Source organism: Pelophylax lessonae (genome assembly GCF_965119305.1).
Source record: "Pelophylax lessonae genome assembly, chromosome: 2".
NCBI lineage: Eukaryota > Metazoa > Chordata > Amphibia > Anura > Ranidae > Pelophylax > Pelophylax lessonae.
In genome coordinates, this window is record NC_138769.1 from 295,123 (window position 1) to 310,159 (window position 15,037).

General features: G+C 50.4%; 1 protein-coding gene across 1 annotated transcript in view; it reads left to right on the plus strand.

The window, feature by feature from the left end:
* NDUFV3 (NADH:ubiquinone oxidoreductase subunit V3) overlaps positions 1 to 14,735 on the plus strand; it is a 30,872-nt gene extending 16,137 nt beyond the window's left edge. The window contains exons 3-4 of the mRNA XM_082247902.1: positions 6,773 to 8,074; positions 14,545 to 14,735. Of these exons, the coding sequence (XP_082104028.1) occupies positions 6,773 to 8,074; positions 14,545 to 14,720 (1,478 nt within the window). The 3' untranslated portion in view covers positions 14,721 to 14,735. The remainder of the gene's footprint in view (positions 1 to 6,772; positions 8,075 to 14,544) is intronic.
* The last annotated feature ends 302 nt before the right edge of the window (positions 14,736 to 15,037 follow it).

Below are 15,037 nucleotides of genomic sequence, written 5' to 3' on the forward strand. Positions count from 1 at the left end.
TTCTTTGTGAAAAAGAAGGGCGGTGAGTTGAGGCCTTGCATCGATTACAGGGGTCTCAATCGCATCACGATCAAGAACGCTTACCCGATACCCTTGATTTCCGAGCTGTTCGATCGCCTTAAAGGGGCCACGGTCTTTACCAAACTCGACCTGAGGGCGGCCTATAACCTCGTAAGGATCAAGGCGGGCGATGAGTGGAAGACCGCGTTTAACACCAGGACCGGTCATTATGAATCCTTCGTTATGCCCTTTGGGCTGTGCAATGCGCCCGCAGTCTTTCAGGAATTCATCAACGATGTTTTCCGTGACCTGTTGCAGCAGTGTGTGGTGGTCTATTTGGATGACATCTTGGTATATTCTGAGTCCACGGAGACCCACATTCTGGATGTCAAACGAGTGTTGCAACGGTTACGAGAGAACAAGCTGTTCGGTAAGCTTGAGAAATGCGAATTTCACCGATCCCAGGTAACCTTCTTAGGTTACATCATTTCCGCTGAGGGGTTCTCCATGGATCCTGAGAAGGTTTCGGCTGTCTTACAGTGGCCCCAGCCCAGTGGTCTTCGCTCCCTGCAGCGCTTTTTGGGCTTCGCCAATTATCGGAAGTTCATCAGGGACTTTTCCATGCTAGCCAAGCCTCTCACGGATCTGACCAGGAAGGGCAGTAATTCCCAGGTCTGGCCGCCCGAGGCCATCCGAGCTTTTGAGGCTCTAAAGTCCGCCTTTGTGTCAGCTCCGATTCTGTTGCATCCCAACCCTGGGTTGCCCTTTGTCCTCGAGGTGGACACGTCTGAGACGGGAGTAGGCGCCCTTCTGTCTCAGCGTAGAACACCAGAGGGTCCTCTGCTTCCTTGTGGGTTTTACTCCCGGAAACTGTCTTCCGCGGAGTGCAACTACCAGATTGGTGACAGGGAGTTATTGGCCATCGTGCAGGCTCTTAAAGAATGGAGGCACTTGCTCGAGGGTTCGGTGGTTCCGGTCCTCATCCTGACGGACCACAAGAATCTGACCTACCTCTCTGAGGCCAAGAGATTGACACCACGTCAGGCCAGATGGGCTCTGTTCTTGTCACGTTTTAATTACGTGGTCTCCTACCTACCCGGTTCCAAGAACATCAGGGCGGATGCCTTATCACGGCAGTACTCCGACCTGTCCAGGGAGGAGTTGATTCCGACTTCGGTCATACCTCCGAATCAGATCCTGGCCGCCATTCGCACCAGCCTGACCTCTCCCCTGGGTGAGCAGATTTTGGCGGCTCAATCTGGTGCTCCCTCTGGGAGACCCAACGGCAGATGTTTTGTGCCTGAGGAGTTGCGCACTCGGTTGTTGCGAACCTACCATAACTCCAAGACCGTGGGGCATCCTGGAAAGAATCAGCTGTCCTGGGCTGTTTCACGTCTGTTCTGGTGGCCTTCCCTACGTTCCGACATCGCCGCATATGTAGCGGCATGCTCCGTTTGTGCCCAGAGTAAGTCTCCTCGGCACCTTCCGTTGGGCCTTCTGCAACCCTTAGCCACCGGGGAGCGCCCATGGTCACACCTGGGGATGGATTTCATTGTGGACCTCCCTGCATCCCGAGGCCATACGGTCATTCTCATGATTGTGGATCGGTTTTCCAAAATGTGCCACTGTGTTCCTCTCAAGAAGTTACCCTCTGCACAGGAGTTGGCCACGATTTTTGCCAGGGAGGTCTTCCGGTTGCACGGTTTGCCCAAGGAGATTGTGTCGGATCGGGGGAGTCAGTTTGTGTCCAGGTTCTGGCGCGCCTTTTGCTCCCAGTTGGGGATTCATCTCTCCTTCTCCTCGGCCTACCACCCTCAGTCCAATGGGGCCGCAGAATGATCCAATCAGGCCTTGGAGCAATTCCTTCGTTGCTATGTCTCCGATCACCAAGACAATTGGGTTGACCTCCTGCCTTGGGCTGAGTTTGCCAGGAACACGGCGGTGAACTCTTCCTCTGGGACGTCTCCCTTCATGGCCAACTATGGGTTCCAACCTGCCGTGTTACCGGAGGTATTCTCTCCCCAGGATATTCCGGCTGTGGAGGATCACCTTTCCGTCCTACGTGCTTCTTGGGTACAGATCCAGAGGTCCCTTGAGGTCTCTGCGCAGCGCCAGAGACTCCAGGCTGATCGCAGACGAGCGCCTGCTCCTTCCTACCAGGCCGGAGACCGTGTATGGTTGTCCACCCGCAACCTCAACCTTCGGGTGCCCACTCCCAAGCTGGCGCCTCGCTTTGTTGGTCCCTTCCGAGTGCTTCGCAGGGTAAACCCGGTAGCCTATGCCCTTGCGCTTCCTCCTGGCATGCGGATCTCCAACGTGTTTCATGTCTCCCTGTTGAAGCCACTGGTGTGTAATCGTTTCACTTCCTCGGTTCCTCGGCCTCATCCGGTCCGAGTGGGCAATCGTGAGGAGTATGAGGTGAGCAATATCCTGGACTCACGCCTGGTCCGCGGTCGGGTGCAGTTTTTGGTTCATTGGCGTGGTTATGGTCCAGAGGAGCGTTCCTGGGTTCCCTCCGCAGATGTCCATGCTCCTGCCTTGCTCCGAGCCTTCCATGCACGCTTCCCTCAGAAACCGTTCTTTACTCCGCGGCGGAGGGGCCCTTGAGGGGGAGGTACTGTCATGGTCTTACCTTCTTGCTGTTCTCCTTCGTTTGACATGTGCTGGCGGCCATCTTGGTTTCTGGGTTTCTTGTAGCCTCCCACCCTGCGGCTCCTCCTTCCCACTGGGAGGAGCTGGATGCCTAGCTCATATATATAGGAGGTCTGTGGCTTCAGTTCCCTGCTTGGTCCTCCTGTGTTCACATGCTTCTAAGACTGCTGCTGCTCCTGGTTCCTGTTCCTGGCTTCGTCTGACTACCCTGCTGGTTCCTGATCCTGGCTTCGTCTGACTACCCTGCTGGTTCCTGACCCCTGGCTTCGCAAAAGACTCTGCATCAGTTTCGCCATCCGTTTGGACTTTTGCTTTACAGCTTGTTTTTCAATAAAGCTTTCTTATTTTCACTTATCTGTTGTTGTACGTCTGGTTCATGGTTCCGTGACATTGGGTTTGGCTCTGAATTGGACCAAGAGCTAAGTTTAGCCTTTTTTTCGAAGGCCCCTGGCATCACCCTCCCTGGTGAGAGCCTTCATGCAGGTAGTTGCTCATATAGTTCCCCCTAGATGTTCTCTGATAGCTCTGTGGGGCTTGAATTTTGTTCTTTTGGTTCTCCAGGCTCCTCCCTGGATACCTTCTTGTCTGACCTTACTTGCAATGTGGTTTTCCTGTACACTGGCACCTCCATTTGAAGGGTTTCAGAGCTGAATGCCTTAGCTTGTTAGGAGCTCTTCTTAGTAAATCACAAGTATAAGGTATTTTTTTCGAGTAAGGTGGTTTCGTCTCAGTCAGGAAATGGCACTTCCGTCTTCTGTCCTCCTCCGAAACACCCTCAGGAGGTGGCACTTCTCTCTATGGATGTGGTTTGAGCTGATATGCCTCGTTTCCACTGAGCGGATCGGTTTGGGTCGGATCGGTTCGGTACGCTATTTTCGATGTTTCCATTATGAAAGTGGCCCATACAACCGAACCAAACCGCACCATTCCTGATCCTGCTTCAGATGTAGGGCCATAGGACATGGTACGGTACGGTTGAGGCAGAGCTACTGGCGTCATACGATACATCCCACTGATTGGCAGACAGGAAAACCTCAGTGCTCACGTCAAAAGGCATTTGGTGTAAACCCCACATGGCCCCTGGCAGTCCGACTTGCAGTGGAAACACTCACCTAAATAGGCCAGACCATTCTAACCCTTCCAAACTGTACCGACCCGAACCATTCTGCTCAGTGGAAATGAGGCATTAGTCTAACTTGCAGCCACTACCTTACTGCAACAATCAGATTCTCTCCTTGTGCTCCTGAAGGGATCTTGGAGGGGATTTTTAAGGCCGCAGCCTGGTCTTCAGTTTTCCTGTTTACGGAGTTTTACCAGGTGGATGTTCAGAACTCGGTTGATGCTCCTTTTGGTTGCAGATTCTTCAGGCTGTTGTCTGATTTGTGTTCTGGACCCCTTTTTGGTTGTTTTTGAAGGATATGTTGGCTTTTTTTTTTGTCTTTTCCTTGTTATCTTTTCCTGATTGATATTGCTTGGAGACGTCTCCGTCATCTCTGAATCTGGCTGTGTCCTGTACTAGAAAATGGAATTCGTTAACTGGCCTTGTAACGGAAGTGTAGGTGGGACAGAACGCACACGGAGAGCAGGAGTGCCAACAAAGCCTTTTATTGAACGGTAGCGGGTAGGCTCACAAAGAAAGGGGCCAAACAAAGGTGCCAAGGGTCAGACCCAACGTGGGTAGGACAGAGTTCCAGATAACAGGGGTAGTCCGTAACAGGGGCTCCCGATAGAATGGGCAAAGTCCTGGCCAGCGAGGGATTGGGCCACACACGGATCGGAGCAAACAAGAGGTGACAAAGTCCAGGCAGAGTTCTGGTAGGCCCAGGGTTAATCCACTCACCAGCAGGCAGGTATAGGGTAAATCCACAATCCAGGTTGTAGGAAGGGACGGGGTAAATCCACAATCCAGGTTGTAAGCAGGGACAGGGTAAATCCACACTCCAGGTTGCAGGCAGGGACGGGGTAAATCCACACTCCAGGTTGCAGGCAGGGACGGGGTAAATCCACACTCCAGGTTGCAGGCAGGGACGGGGTAAATCCACACTCCAGGTTGCAGGAAGGGACGGGGTAAATCCACACTCCAGGTTGTAGGAAGGGACGCGGTAAATCCACACTCCAGGTTGTAGGAAGGGACGCGGTAAATCCACACTCCGGGTTGTAGGAAGGGACGGGGTAAATCCACACTCCGGGTTGTAGGAAGGGGCGGGGTAAATCCACACTCCAGGTTGTAGGAAGGGACGGGGTAAATCCACACTCCAGGTTGTGGAAGGGACGGGGTAAATCCACACTCCAGGTTGTAGGAAGGGACGGGGTAAATCCACACTCCAGGTTGTAGGAAGGGACGGAGGAAAACCCACACTCCAGGTTGTAGGAAGGGACGGGGTAAATCCACGCTCCAGGTTGTAGGAAGGGACGGGGTAAATCCACACTCCAGGTTGTAGGAAGGGACGGGTTAAATCCACACTCCAGGTTGTAGGAAGGGACGGGGTAAATCCACACTCCAGGTTGTAGGAAGGGACGAGGGTAAATCCACACTCCAGGTTGTAGGAAGGGACAGGGTAAATCCACAATCCAGGTTGGCAGGCAGGTTTGAAGAGGCCCGCAGGAACCAATAGGGGAGTCTGTGTTGTCCGGCCGCAACTCAGGGACAGACGGGCTTACAAGCAGCAGAGATGAACAACACAGGAGGGACTCTCACTCTGCTAAATATCTTAGGAGCTGTGCCCCAGCAGGAGGCCAGGCAATTCCCAGCCTGGCGTCGGGTTGCCCCGGTGTTCCGTGAAAAAACCCTACCTGTGAAAATTCCCTACCCTCGTCACTCCCGGTGCACCTACGTCATGGAACAGCTGAGCAGGTTACCATTGCGCATGCTCAGAGCTCCGGAGGGTAGGGAATTTTCACGGGGTAGTATGTTGTAACGTTACACCGCATCAGCTGTTGCTGCGGTAACATTAAAACATCTCGGCTGCAACATGAAATCATCTCCGCTCCTACCCCTGTCACTTCCCTGATCTTGGCTAGTAAATGTAAAAGCGGCGGGCGTGTGAAAATATAAATCACGGAGCCGAGATCTCCGTGATTTATATTTTCACACACCCGCCGCTTTTACATTTAGTAGCCAAGATCAGGGAAGTGACAGGGGTAGGAGCGGAGATGATTTCATGTTGCAGCCGAGATCTTTTAATGTTACCGCGGCAGCAGCTTATGCGGTGTAACGTTACAACACACTACCCCGTGAGAATCCCCTACCCTCCGGACCTCTGAACATGCGCAATGGTAACCTGCTCAGCTGTTCCATGACGTATGTGCACCGGAAGTGACGAGGTATGGAATTTTCACGAGGTATGGTTTTTTAACGTTACACCGGCAACCAGCCCCACCCCCCTCTACTGGAGCCTATACAAGGAGTGTGTTCTTTGTCCGCAGTAACCATGAAGGCGGAGAAGCAGACATTCAGGCACCTGGCTGGGGAGGGGAGAAGGACAGCACAGTGGGGGGGTGCAGGCGATTGAGAGTGGTCAGGGGGGGGGGGAAATTCCCATGCTGGGGAAAAGGGCAAAGTCCTGGGGGTGCAGGGAAGACAAAAGAAAGTGGGGGTAAGAGTAGGGTCCGTGACAGCCTGTAATATTGATTTCTTAGAGTACAGTACAGGCCACCCTCCCTTCTGGGGTCTCCAGGATGAGGATTGTTGGGTGCAGGATGAAATTTATGGGGGCCCTCACAGCTTTTTTTTGCCAGTGTCCAATCACCTGAATGATACCAGTCCTCTCTGGATTTGCCCGTGTTCTCTACTCCAAAGAATAGATTTTACAAGCAAGTCAGAAATCCCATTTTTCACATCCCATTAAATGTATACTTCAATATGCAGGAGGCATTAATGGGTTAACTGCCCAAGTGAGGGTCCTTTTAGCCCCAGATTTTATCCATCCAACATTCTCCATAGATGCCACCATAGACATACAGGACCTAGAACATCAGGAAACATAGACCTACTTGTACCCTGGCCTGAAGAGCTAATGCTCTAATGTGGAAGGCACAGTGACAGCAGTTGTAGTGCAGTGAGCAGTAATGGAGTCCACTGTCCATGTGTCTGCTGTAAAGTGTTTTCTGTTTGTCCTAGGTAAGGGGGCAGAGCGCTCAGGAGGCAATAAGACGCTGGTCTCCTTTCCAGTGAAACGGCCTCATGTCTGGCCATCGGCGACAGGTGAGAACGCAGCCCACCCATCCACTATTCTCCATCACCTGGAAGTGGGAAGGGAAAGTTCTGTGGACCCGGGGCAGAAAACTGAGAGCTCTGAACCTCGCCAAGAAGAAGATTCCTCCTCCTCTTCATCATCATCCTCCTCTTCATCATCATCCTCAGACTCAGACAGTGACCTGGAGGAGGCAGAAGGGAGGAAGAAAGCTGCTAAGAAGAAGAAAGATCAATCAGACCAGAAACGGGGCTCCAAGGACCATCAGACACAAATGGGACAACCTGAAACACGAAAACAGGAAAGTCTGGGAGAAGAGAAAGCTGGAGAAGACTTGATGGATGTCACCCCAGCATTGAGCACACTGAAACAGAAACACAAGATCCAGAAAATACCCCAGTCTGGGGGGAAGTCAACCAGTGGTGGCCAGGGTCTCACTGGAGAAGACTTGGTGGATGCCCCCCCAGCATTGAGCACACTGAAACAGAAACACAAGATCCAGAAAATACCCCAGTCTGGGAAGAAGATACCCAGTGGTGGCCAGGGTCTCACTGGAAAAGGCTTGGTGGATGTAGCCCCTGGTGTGGACACCAAGTCTAGGAAGAAGATACCTAGTGGTGGCCAGGGTCTCACTGGAGAAGACTTGGTTGATGTAGTCCCGGCTGTGAACACCAAGTCTGGGAAGAAGATACCCAGTGGTGGCCAGGGTCTCGCTGGAGAAGACTTGGTTGATGTAGTCCCGGCTGTGAACACCAAGTCTGGGAAGAAGATACCTAGTGGTGGCCAGGGTCTCACTGGAGAAGACTTGGTTGATGTAGCCCCGGCTGTGGACACCAAGTCTGGGAAGAAGATACCCAGTGGTGGCCAGGGTCTCTCTGGAGAAGACTTGGTTGATGTAGCCCCGGCTGTGGACACCAAGTCTGGGAAGAAGATACCCAGTGGTGGCCAGGGTCTCTCTGGAGAAGACTTGGTTGATGTAGTCCCAGCTGTGGACACACAGTTACAGAATATGCCTCAGGCTGAGGACAAGACACCCAGTGGTGGCCAGGATCTTGCTGGAGAAGACTTGGTGGATGTTGCCCCAACAACAGGCACAGAGAAAACCGCACATGGCGAGGCTCCGGAGCAGGCTGAGGGGGCAGGGCTTGCCAGCAGCCAGGGTCAGGATGTCAGAGAAATGCCGTCTTCTGATGGGAACAAAGATCCTGATCTGTCACCAGCGGATTCATGTGAGCTGAGCTCCATTCAGAGATAATTGTTCCCTCTGCTTCCTTCCTGCTCTCTCCTTTCCCATTCCGGACACATCACCTGACCTCAGATGGTGCAGGAAGTTTCCTCCCCTCCTATTTATTATCCTAATTATTGGGCGCTGTGTGCGGCTGATGTGTCCACGCTCGTCTGTCTCTGGATCCCCGGCAGCCTTTATACTATGTACTAAAACCTCTTTCCTTCCCGATCATCGCCTTCTGTACGTACCCTCTCCTGCTATCTCTCTCATTGGTGCTCACTAATCTCTCATACATGGCGCTCGCTCGCTCTCTCTCTCTGTAATCTCTCATACATGGCACTCTCTCTCTGTAATCTCTCATACATGGCGCGCTCTCTCTCTGTAATCTCTCATACATGGCGCTCTCTCTCTCTCTGTAATCTCTCATACATGGTGCTCTCTCTCTCTGTAATCTCTCATACATGGCGCTCTCTCTCTCTGTAATCTCTCATACATGGCGCTCTCTCTCTCTGTAATCTCTCATACATGGCGCTCTCTCTCTCTGTAATCTCTCATACATGGCGCACTCTCTCTGTAATCTCTCATACATGGCGTTCTCTCTGTAATCTCTCATACATGGCACTCTCTCTCTCTCTGTAATCTCTCATACATGGCGCGCTCTCTCTCTGTAATCTCTCATGGCGCTCTCTCTCTGTAATCTCTCATACATGGCACTCTCACTCTCTCTCTCTCTCTCTCTCTCTGTAATCTCTCATACATGGGGCTCTCTGTAATCTCTCATACATGAGGCTCTCTCTCTCTGTAATCTCTCATACATGGCACTCTCTCTCTCTCTCTGTAATCTCTCATACATGGCACACTCTCTCTCTCTGTAATCTCTCATACATGGCACTCTCTCTCTCTCTGTAATCTCTCATACATGCCGCTCTCTTTCTCTGTAATCTCTCATACATGCCGCTCTCTTTCTCTGTAATCTCTCATACATGCCGCTCTCTTTCTCTGTAATCTCTCATACATGGCGCGCTGTCTCTGTAATCTCTCATACATGGCGCGCTGTCTCTGTAATCTCTCATACATGGCGCGCTGTCTCTGTAATCTCTCATACATGGCGCGCTGTCTCTGTAATCTCTCATACATGGCACGCTCTCTCTCTCTCTGTAATCTCTCATACATGGCACGCTCTCTCTCTCTGTAATCTCTCATACATGGCACGCTCTCTCTCTCTCTGTAATCTCTCATACATGGCACGCTCTCTCTCTGTAATCTCTCATACATGGCACGCTCTCTCTCTCTGTAATCTCTCATACATGGCGCTCTCTCTCTCTGTAATCTCTCATACATGGCGCGCTGTCTCTGTAATCTCTCATACATGGCACTCTCTCTCTCTCTCTGTAATCTCTCATACATGGCGCGCTGTCTTTGTAATCTCTCATACATAGCACTCTCTCTCTGTAATCTCTCATACATGGCGCTCTCTGTAATCTCTCATACATGGCGCTCTCTCTCTCTGTAATCTCTCATACATGGCGCTCCCATCTTGTGTTCTGTCTGTCACATTATGTGTCTCGGTATATTCTCTCTCCGGTATACATTGTACATAGTAGTGTTCTGTTCTCACTTCCTATTGGCTGCACGTTGTTGGTTGTGTGCGGTAGATTGGGGTTTGGGTCGGATTCTCGGATCGGAAGAGTGAGGTAAGTAGTAAGAAAAGATGAATGGTGATAGGAGCAGAATGTGAACTTACAGCTTTGAAGTGTAGGGAATCCCAGCCAGAATTCAGCCTGTTAGTGGGTACCTGTAAATGACCCACATACAGTCAGGTCCATAAATATTGGGACATCGACACAATTCTAATCTTTTTGGCTCTATACACCACCACAATGGATTTGAAATGAAACAAACAAGATGTGCTTTACCTGCAGACTTTCAGCTTTAATTTGAGGGTATTTACATCCAAATCAGGTGAACGGTGTAGGAATTACAACAGTTTGTATTTGTGCCTCCCACTTTTTAAGGGACCAAAAATAATGGGACAATTGGCTGCTCAGCTGTTCCATGGCCAGGTGTGTGTTATTCCCTCATTATCCCATTTACAAGGAGCAGATAAAAGGTCCAGAGTTCATTTCAAGTGTGCTATTTGCATTTGTAATCTGTTGCTGTCAACTCTCAATATGAGATTCAAAGAGCTGTCACTATCAGTGAAGCAAGCCATCATTAGGCTGAAAAAAACAAAACAAACCCATTAGAGAGATAGCAAAAACATTAGGTGTGGCCAAATCAACTGCTTGGAACATCCTTAGAAAGAACGCACCGTGAGCTCAGCAACACCAAAAGACCCGGAAGATCACGGAAAACAACTGTGGTGGATGACTGAAGAATTCTTTCCCTGGTGAAGAAAACACCCTTCACAACAGTTGGCCAGATCAAGATCACTCTCCAGGAGGTAGGTGTATGTGTGTCAGATCAGGAACACTCTCCAGGAGGTAGGTGTATGTGTGCCAGATCAAGATCACTCTCCAGGAGGTAGGTGTATGTGTGTCAGATCAAGATCACTCTCCAGGAGGTAGGTGTATGTGTGTCAGATGAAGAACACTCTCCAGGAGGTAGGTGTATGTGTCTCAGATCAAGAACACTCTCCAGGAGGTAGGTGTATGTGTGTCAGATCAAGATCACTCTCCAGGAGGTGGGTGTATGTGTGTCAGATGAAGAACACTCTCCAGGAGGTAGGTGTATGTGTGTCAGATGAAGAACACTCTCCAGGAGGTAGGTGTATGTGTGTCAGATCAGGATCACTCTCCAGGAGGTAGGTGTATGTGTCTCAGATCAAGAACACTCTCCAGGAGGTGGGTGTATGTGTGTCAGATCAAGATCGCTCTCCAGGAGGTAGGTGTATGTGTGTCAGATCAAGATCGCTCTCCAGGAGGTAGGTGTATGTGTGTCAGATCAGGAACACTCTCCAGGAGGTAGGTGTATGTGTGTCAGATGAAGAGCACTCTCCAGGAGGTAGGTGTATGTGTGCCAGATCAAGAACGCAGTCCAGGAGGTAGGTGTATGTGTCTCAGATAAAGATCACTCTCCAGGAGGTAGGTGTATGTGTGTCAGATGAAGAACACTCTCCAGGAGGTAGGTGTATGTGTGTCAGATCAAGAACACTCTCCAGGAGGTAGGTGTATGTGTGTCAGATCAAGAGCACTCTTCAGGAGGTAGGTGTATGTGTGTCAGATCAAGAACACTCTCCAGGAGGTAGGTGTATGTGTGTTAAAGTCAACAATCAAGAGAAGACTTCACCAGAGTGAATACAGAGGGTTCACCACAAGATGTAAACCATTGGTGAGTCTCAAAAACAGGAAGGCCAGATTAGAGTTTTCCAAACAACATCTAAAAAAGCCTTCACAGTTCTGGAACATCCTATGGACAGATGAGACCAAGATCAACTTGTAGCAGAGTGATGGGAAGAGAAGAGTATGGAGAAGGAAAGGAACTGCTCATGATCCAAAGCATACCACCTCATCAGTGAAGCATGGTGCTGGGAGTGTCATGGCGTGGGCATGTATGGCTGCCAATGGAACTGGTTCTCTTGTATTTATTGATGGTGTGACTGCTGATAAAAGCAGCAGGATGAATTCTGAAGTGTTTCGGGTAATATTATCTGCTCATATTCAGCCAAATGCTTCAGAACTCATTGGACGGCGCTTCACAGTGCAGATGGACAATGACCCGAAGCATACTGCGAAAGCAACCAAAGAGTTTTCTAAGGGAAAAAAGTGGAATGATATGCAATGGCCAAGTCAATCACCTGACCTGAATCCGGTTGAGCATGCATTTCACTTGCTGAAGACAAAACTGAAGGGAAAATGCCCCAAGAAGAAGCAGGAACTGAAGACAGTTGCAGTAGAGGCCTGGCAGAGCATCACCAGGGATGAAACCCAGTGTCTGGTGATGTCTACGCGTTCCAGACTTCAGGCTGTAATTGACTGCAAAGGATTTGCAACCAAGTATTAAAAAGTGAAAGTTTGATTTATGATTGGTAATCTGTCCCATTACTTTTGGTCCCTTAAAAAGTGGGAGACACAAATACAAACTGTTGTAATTCCTACACCGTTCACCTGATTTGGATGTAAATACCCTCAAATTAAAGCTGAAAGTCTGCAGTTAAAGCACATCTTGTTTGTTTCATTTCAAATCCATTGTGGTGGTGTATAGAGCCAAAAAGATAAGAATTGTGTCCATGTCCCAATATTTATGGACCTGAAAGTATACAAGATTCACAGCCCAAGTCTGAAGTCCTCATCATAGGAGACTCGCAGTCCGAGTCTGACGTCCTCTCCATAGGAGACTCGCAGTCCGAGTCTGACGTCCTCTCCATAGGAGACTCGCAGTCCGAGTCTGACGTCCTCTCCATAGGAGACTCGCAGTCCGAGTCTGACGTCCTCACCATAGGAGAATCGCAGCCCGGTCTGACGTCCTCACCATAGGAGAATCGCAGCCCGGGTCTGACGTCCTCACCATAGGAAAATCACAGCCCGGGTCTGACGTCCTCACCAAAGGAGAAGCACAGCCCGGGTCTGACGTCCTCACCAAAGGAGAAGCACAGCCCGGGTTGGACGTCCTCCCCAAAGGAGAAGCACAGCCCGGGTCTTACGTCCTCACCAAAGGAGAAGCACAACCCGGGTCTGACGTCCTCACCATAGGAGACTCATATCCTGGGTCTGACGTCGCCATAGGAGACTCACAGCCCGGGTCTGACGTCCTCGCCATAGGAGACTTACAGCCCGGGTCTGACGTCCTCGCCATAGGAGACTCACAGCTGGGGTCTGACGTCCTCACCAAAGGAGAAGCACAGCCTGGGTCTGACGTCCTCGCCATAGGAGGCTCACAGCCCGAGTTTGACATCCTCACCATAGGAGAAGCACAGCCTGATGTCCTCACCATCGGAGAAGCACAGCCCGGGTCTGACGTCCTCGCCAAAGGAGAAGCACAGCCCGGGTCTGACGTCCTCGCCAAAGGAGTAGCACAGCCCGGGTCTGACGTCCTTGCCAAAGGAGAAGCACAGCCCGGGTCTGACGTCCTCGCCATAGGAGAAGCACAGCCCGGGTCTGACGTCCTCACCATAGGAGAAGCACAGCCTGAGTCTGACGTCCTCACCATAGGAGAAGCACAGCCCGAGTCAGGTGGTTAATGTTCTCCTGGAATGTGATAGTAGATTAGCTCTCCATTTTTGTCCAGGAACACCAGAAGCCTGGTAGAGATCGGAGTAGATGTTTTTTCAATGTCCTCTTTTTGGTTACCAGTTTTCTGTGCCGATTGGATCACTTGGTAAAAATGTCAGCTAAACCCACAATGATGTTCCTTCTAAAGCTACTGCCAAGGCGTCAGCAGACTGGCCTCCTCTCACATCACTAAGGGGGGTTCAGGCATTGGAAGATGTCTGGAAAATGTCCTCAGAAGATGAAGTGTGAGAAGATGTCATCAGTCGGGATTCTGAGGGATGGTGAGAAGGGTGAAGGAAGGACGATTCTCTGCAGCTTCTTTACCTGGAAGATAAATATTGGGAGTGATATAAAATGTCTGCTGCACCCCTATAATGTTTGAATGTTCACCAGGGGTGGTTTAAGGACCATATCTGGCTGTCACCAGGAACTGTTGTTTGAAGCTGTGAGATGGAGGTCCTAGTATCGCTCTTCTGGTGTCATCTGCTAGAAATTCTGCCTCTTAGATTTAGAGAGTCCACGTTCACCTCGCTCATGATGCAGAACACCTCAGGCTATACACCGAGTACCTCTCCAAGGGTCCTACAGCTTTAGACAACATAGGGGGTCCTACATCCATAGACCACATCGGAGGTTCCACATCCAGAGACAACATAGGGGGTCCCGCATACAAATTCAACATGGGGTTCCTACATACAGATTCAATATAGGGGGTCCTACATACAGAGACGACAGTGGGGGTCCTACTGCCAAATTCAACATAGAGGGTCCTGCATACAGATTCAACATGGGGGTCCTGCATACAGAGACAACATGGGGGTCCTGCATACAGATTTAGCATAGGGGGTCTTGCATCCTGATTCAGCATAGGGGGTCTTACATCCAGATTCAGCATAGGGGGTTTTACATCCAGATTCAACATAGGAGGTCTTACATCCAGATTCAGCATAGGGGGTTTTACATCCAGATTCAACATAGGGCGTGTACATCGCATTTGTGGTGACCATTTATGATCACACTTTAGGAGACACGTCAGATGAACACGACTCCTATTGGGATTGGTGTCTGTGCAGATACCAGGGGAGGGGGCGGGACTGCAGCATCTCCTATCCCACCTCCTGTGTTTAGTTTAATATTTTGTATTTCTAAGAAGTTCTGATTTGGTCCCCCCCCCCCCCCCGCCTGTTGTCTGTAGTACTGCAATGTAGAGGTATTTTATGGTCTCCAGAATCTCATTCTAACATGTTCTCTTCTCTTTCAGTGACTCCGCCTCCTCCTTCAGCTGCTCCACCCCCAGAAGAGCCCTTTGATAATTCCAAATATCAGAACCAGCAGCACTTCTCTTACACCCCGTTCACCTTCGTAGATTATGACGTAGACCTCTCCAAGTTCCGCCTCCCTCAGCCTTCGTCTGGGAGACCCTCCCCTTTCCATTGAGTGGGTCTTCTTCAGGGAAACCCCCAGCGATGGAACTGTGACTGTATAATAATAAATCCTCTGTATGTTCTCTATGGTCGGTTGTGGGGTGTCTGATTTTTGGGGTTGGGATTTGTAGGGTTGGAAATCTTTTTAGAAGAATTTTAAAGTCATCTCCAACGCTCGCTGCACCTAATACACTTTTGTTTTTTAAGCTCAACTAGAGGCACTTCTTTGAATTTGAGGGGTTCACTGCCATGAACTAGTAAGGGGGGTGGGGGGGTTACCCTATATGTGGTGTTCCTCCCCCAATGTTCAGTAGTGATGTGGGGGATGGG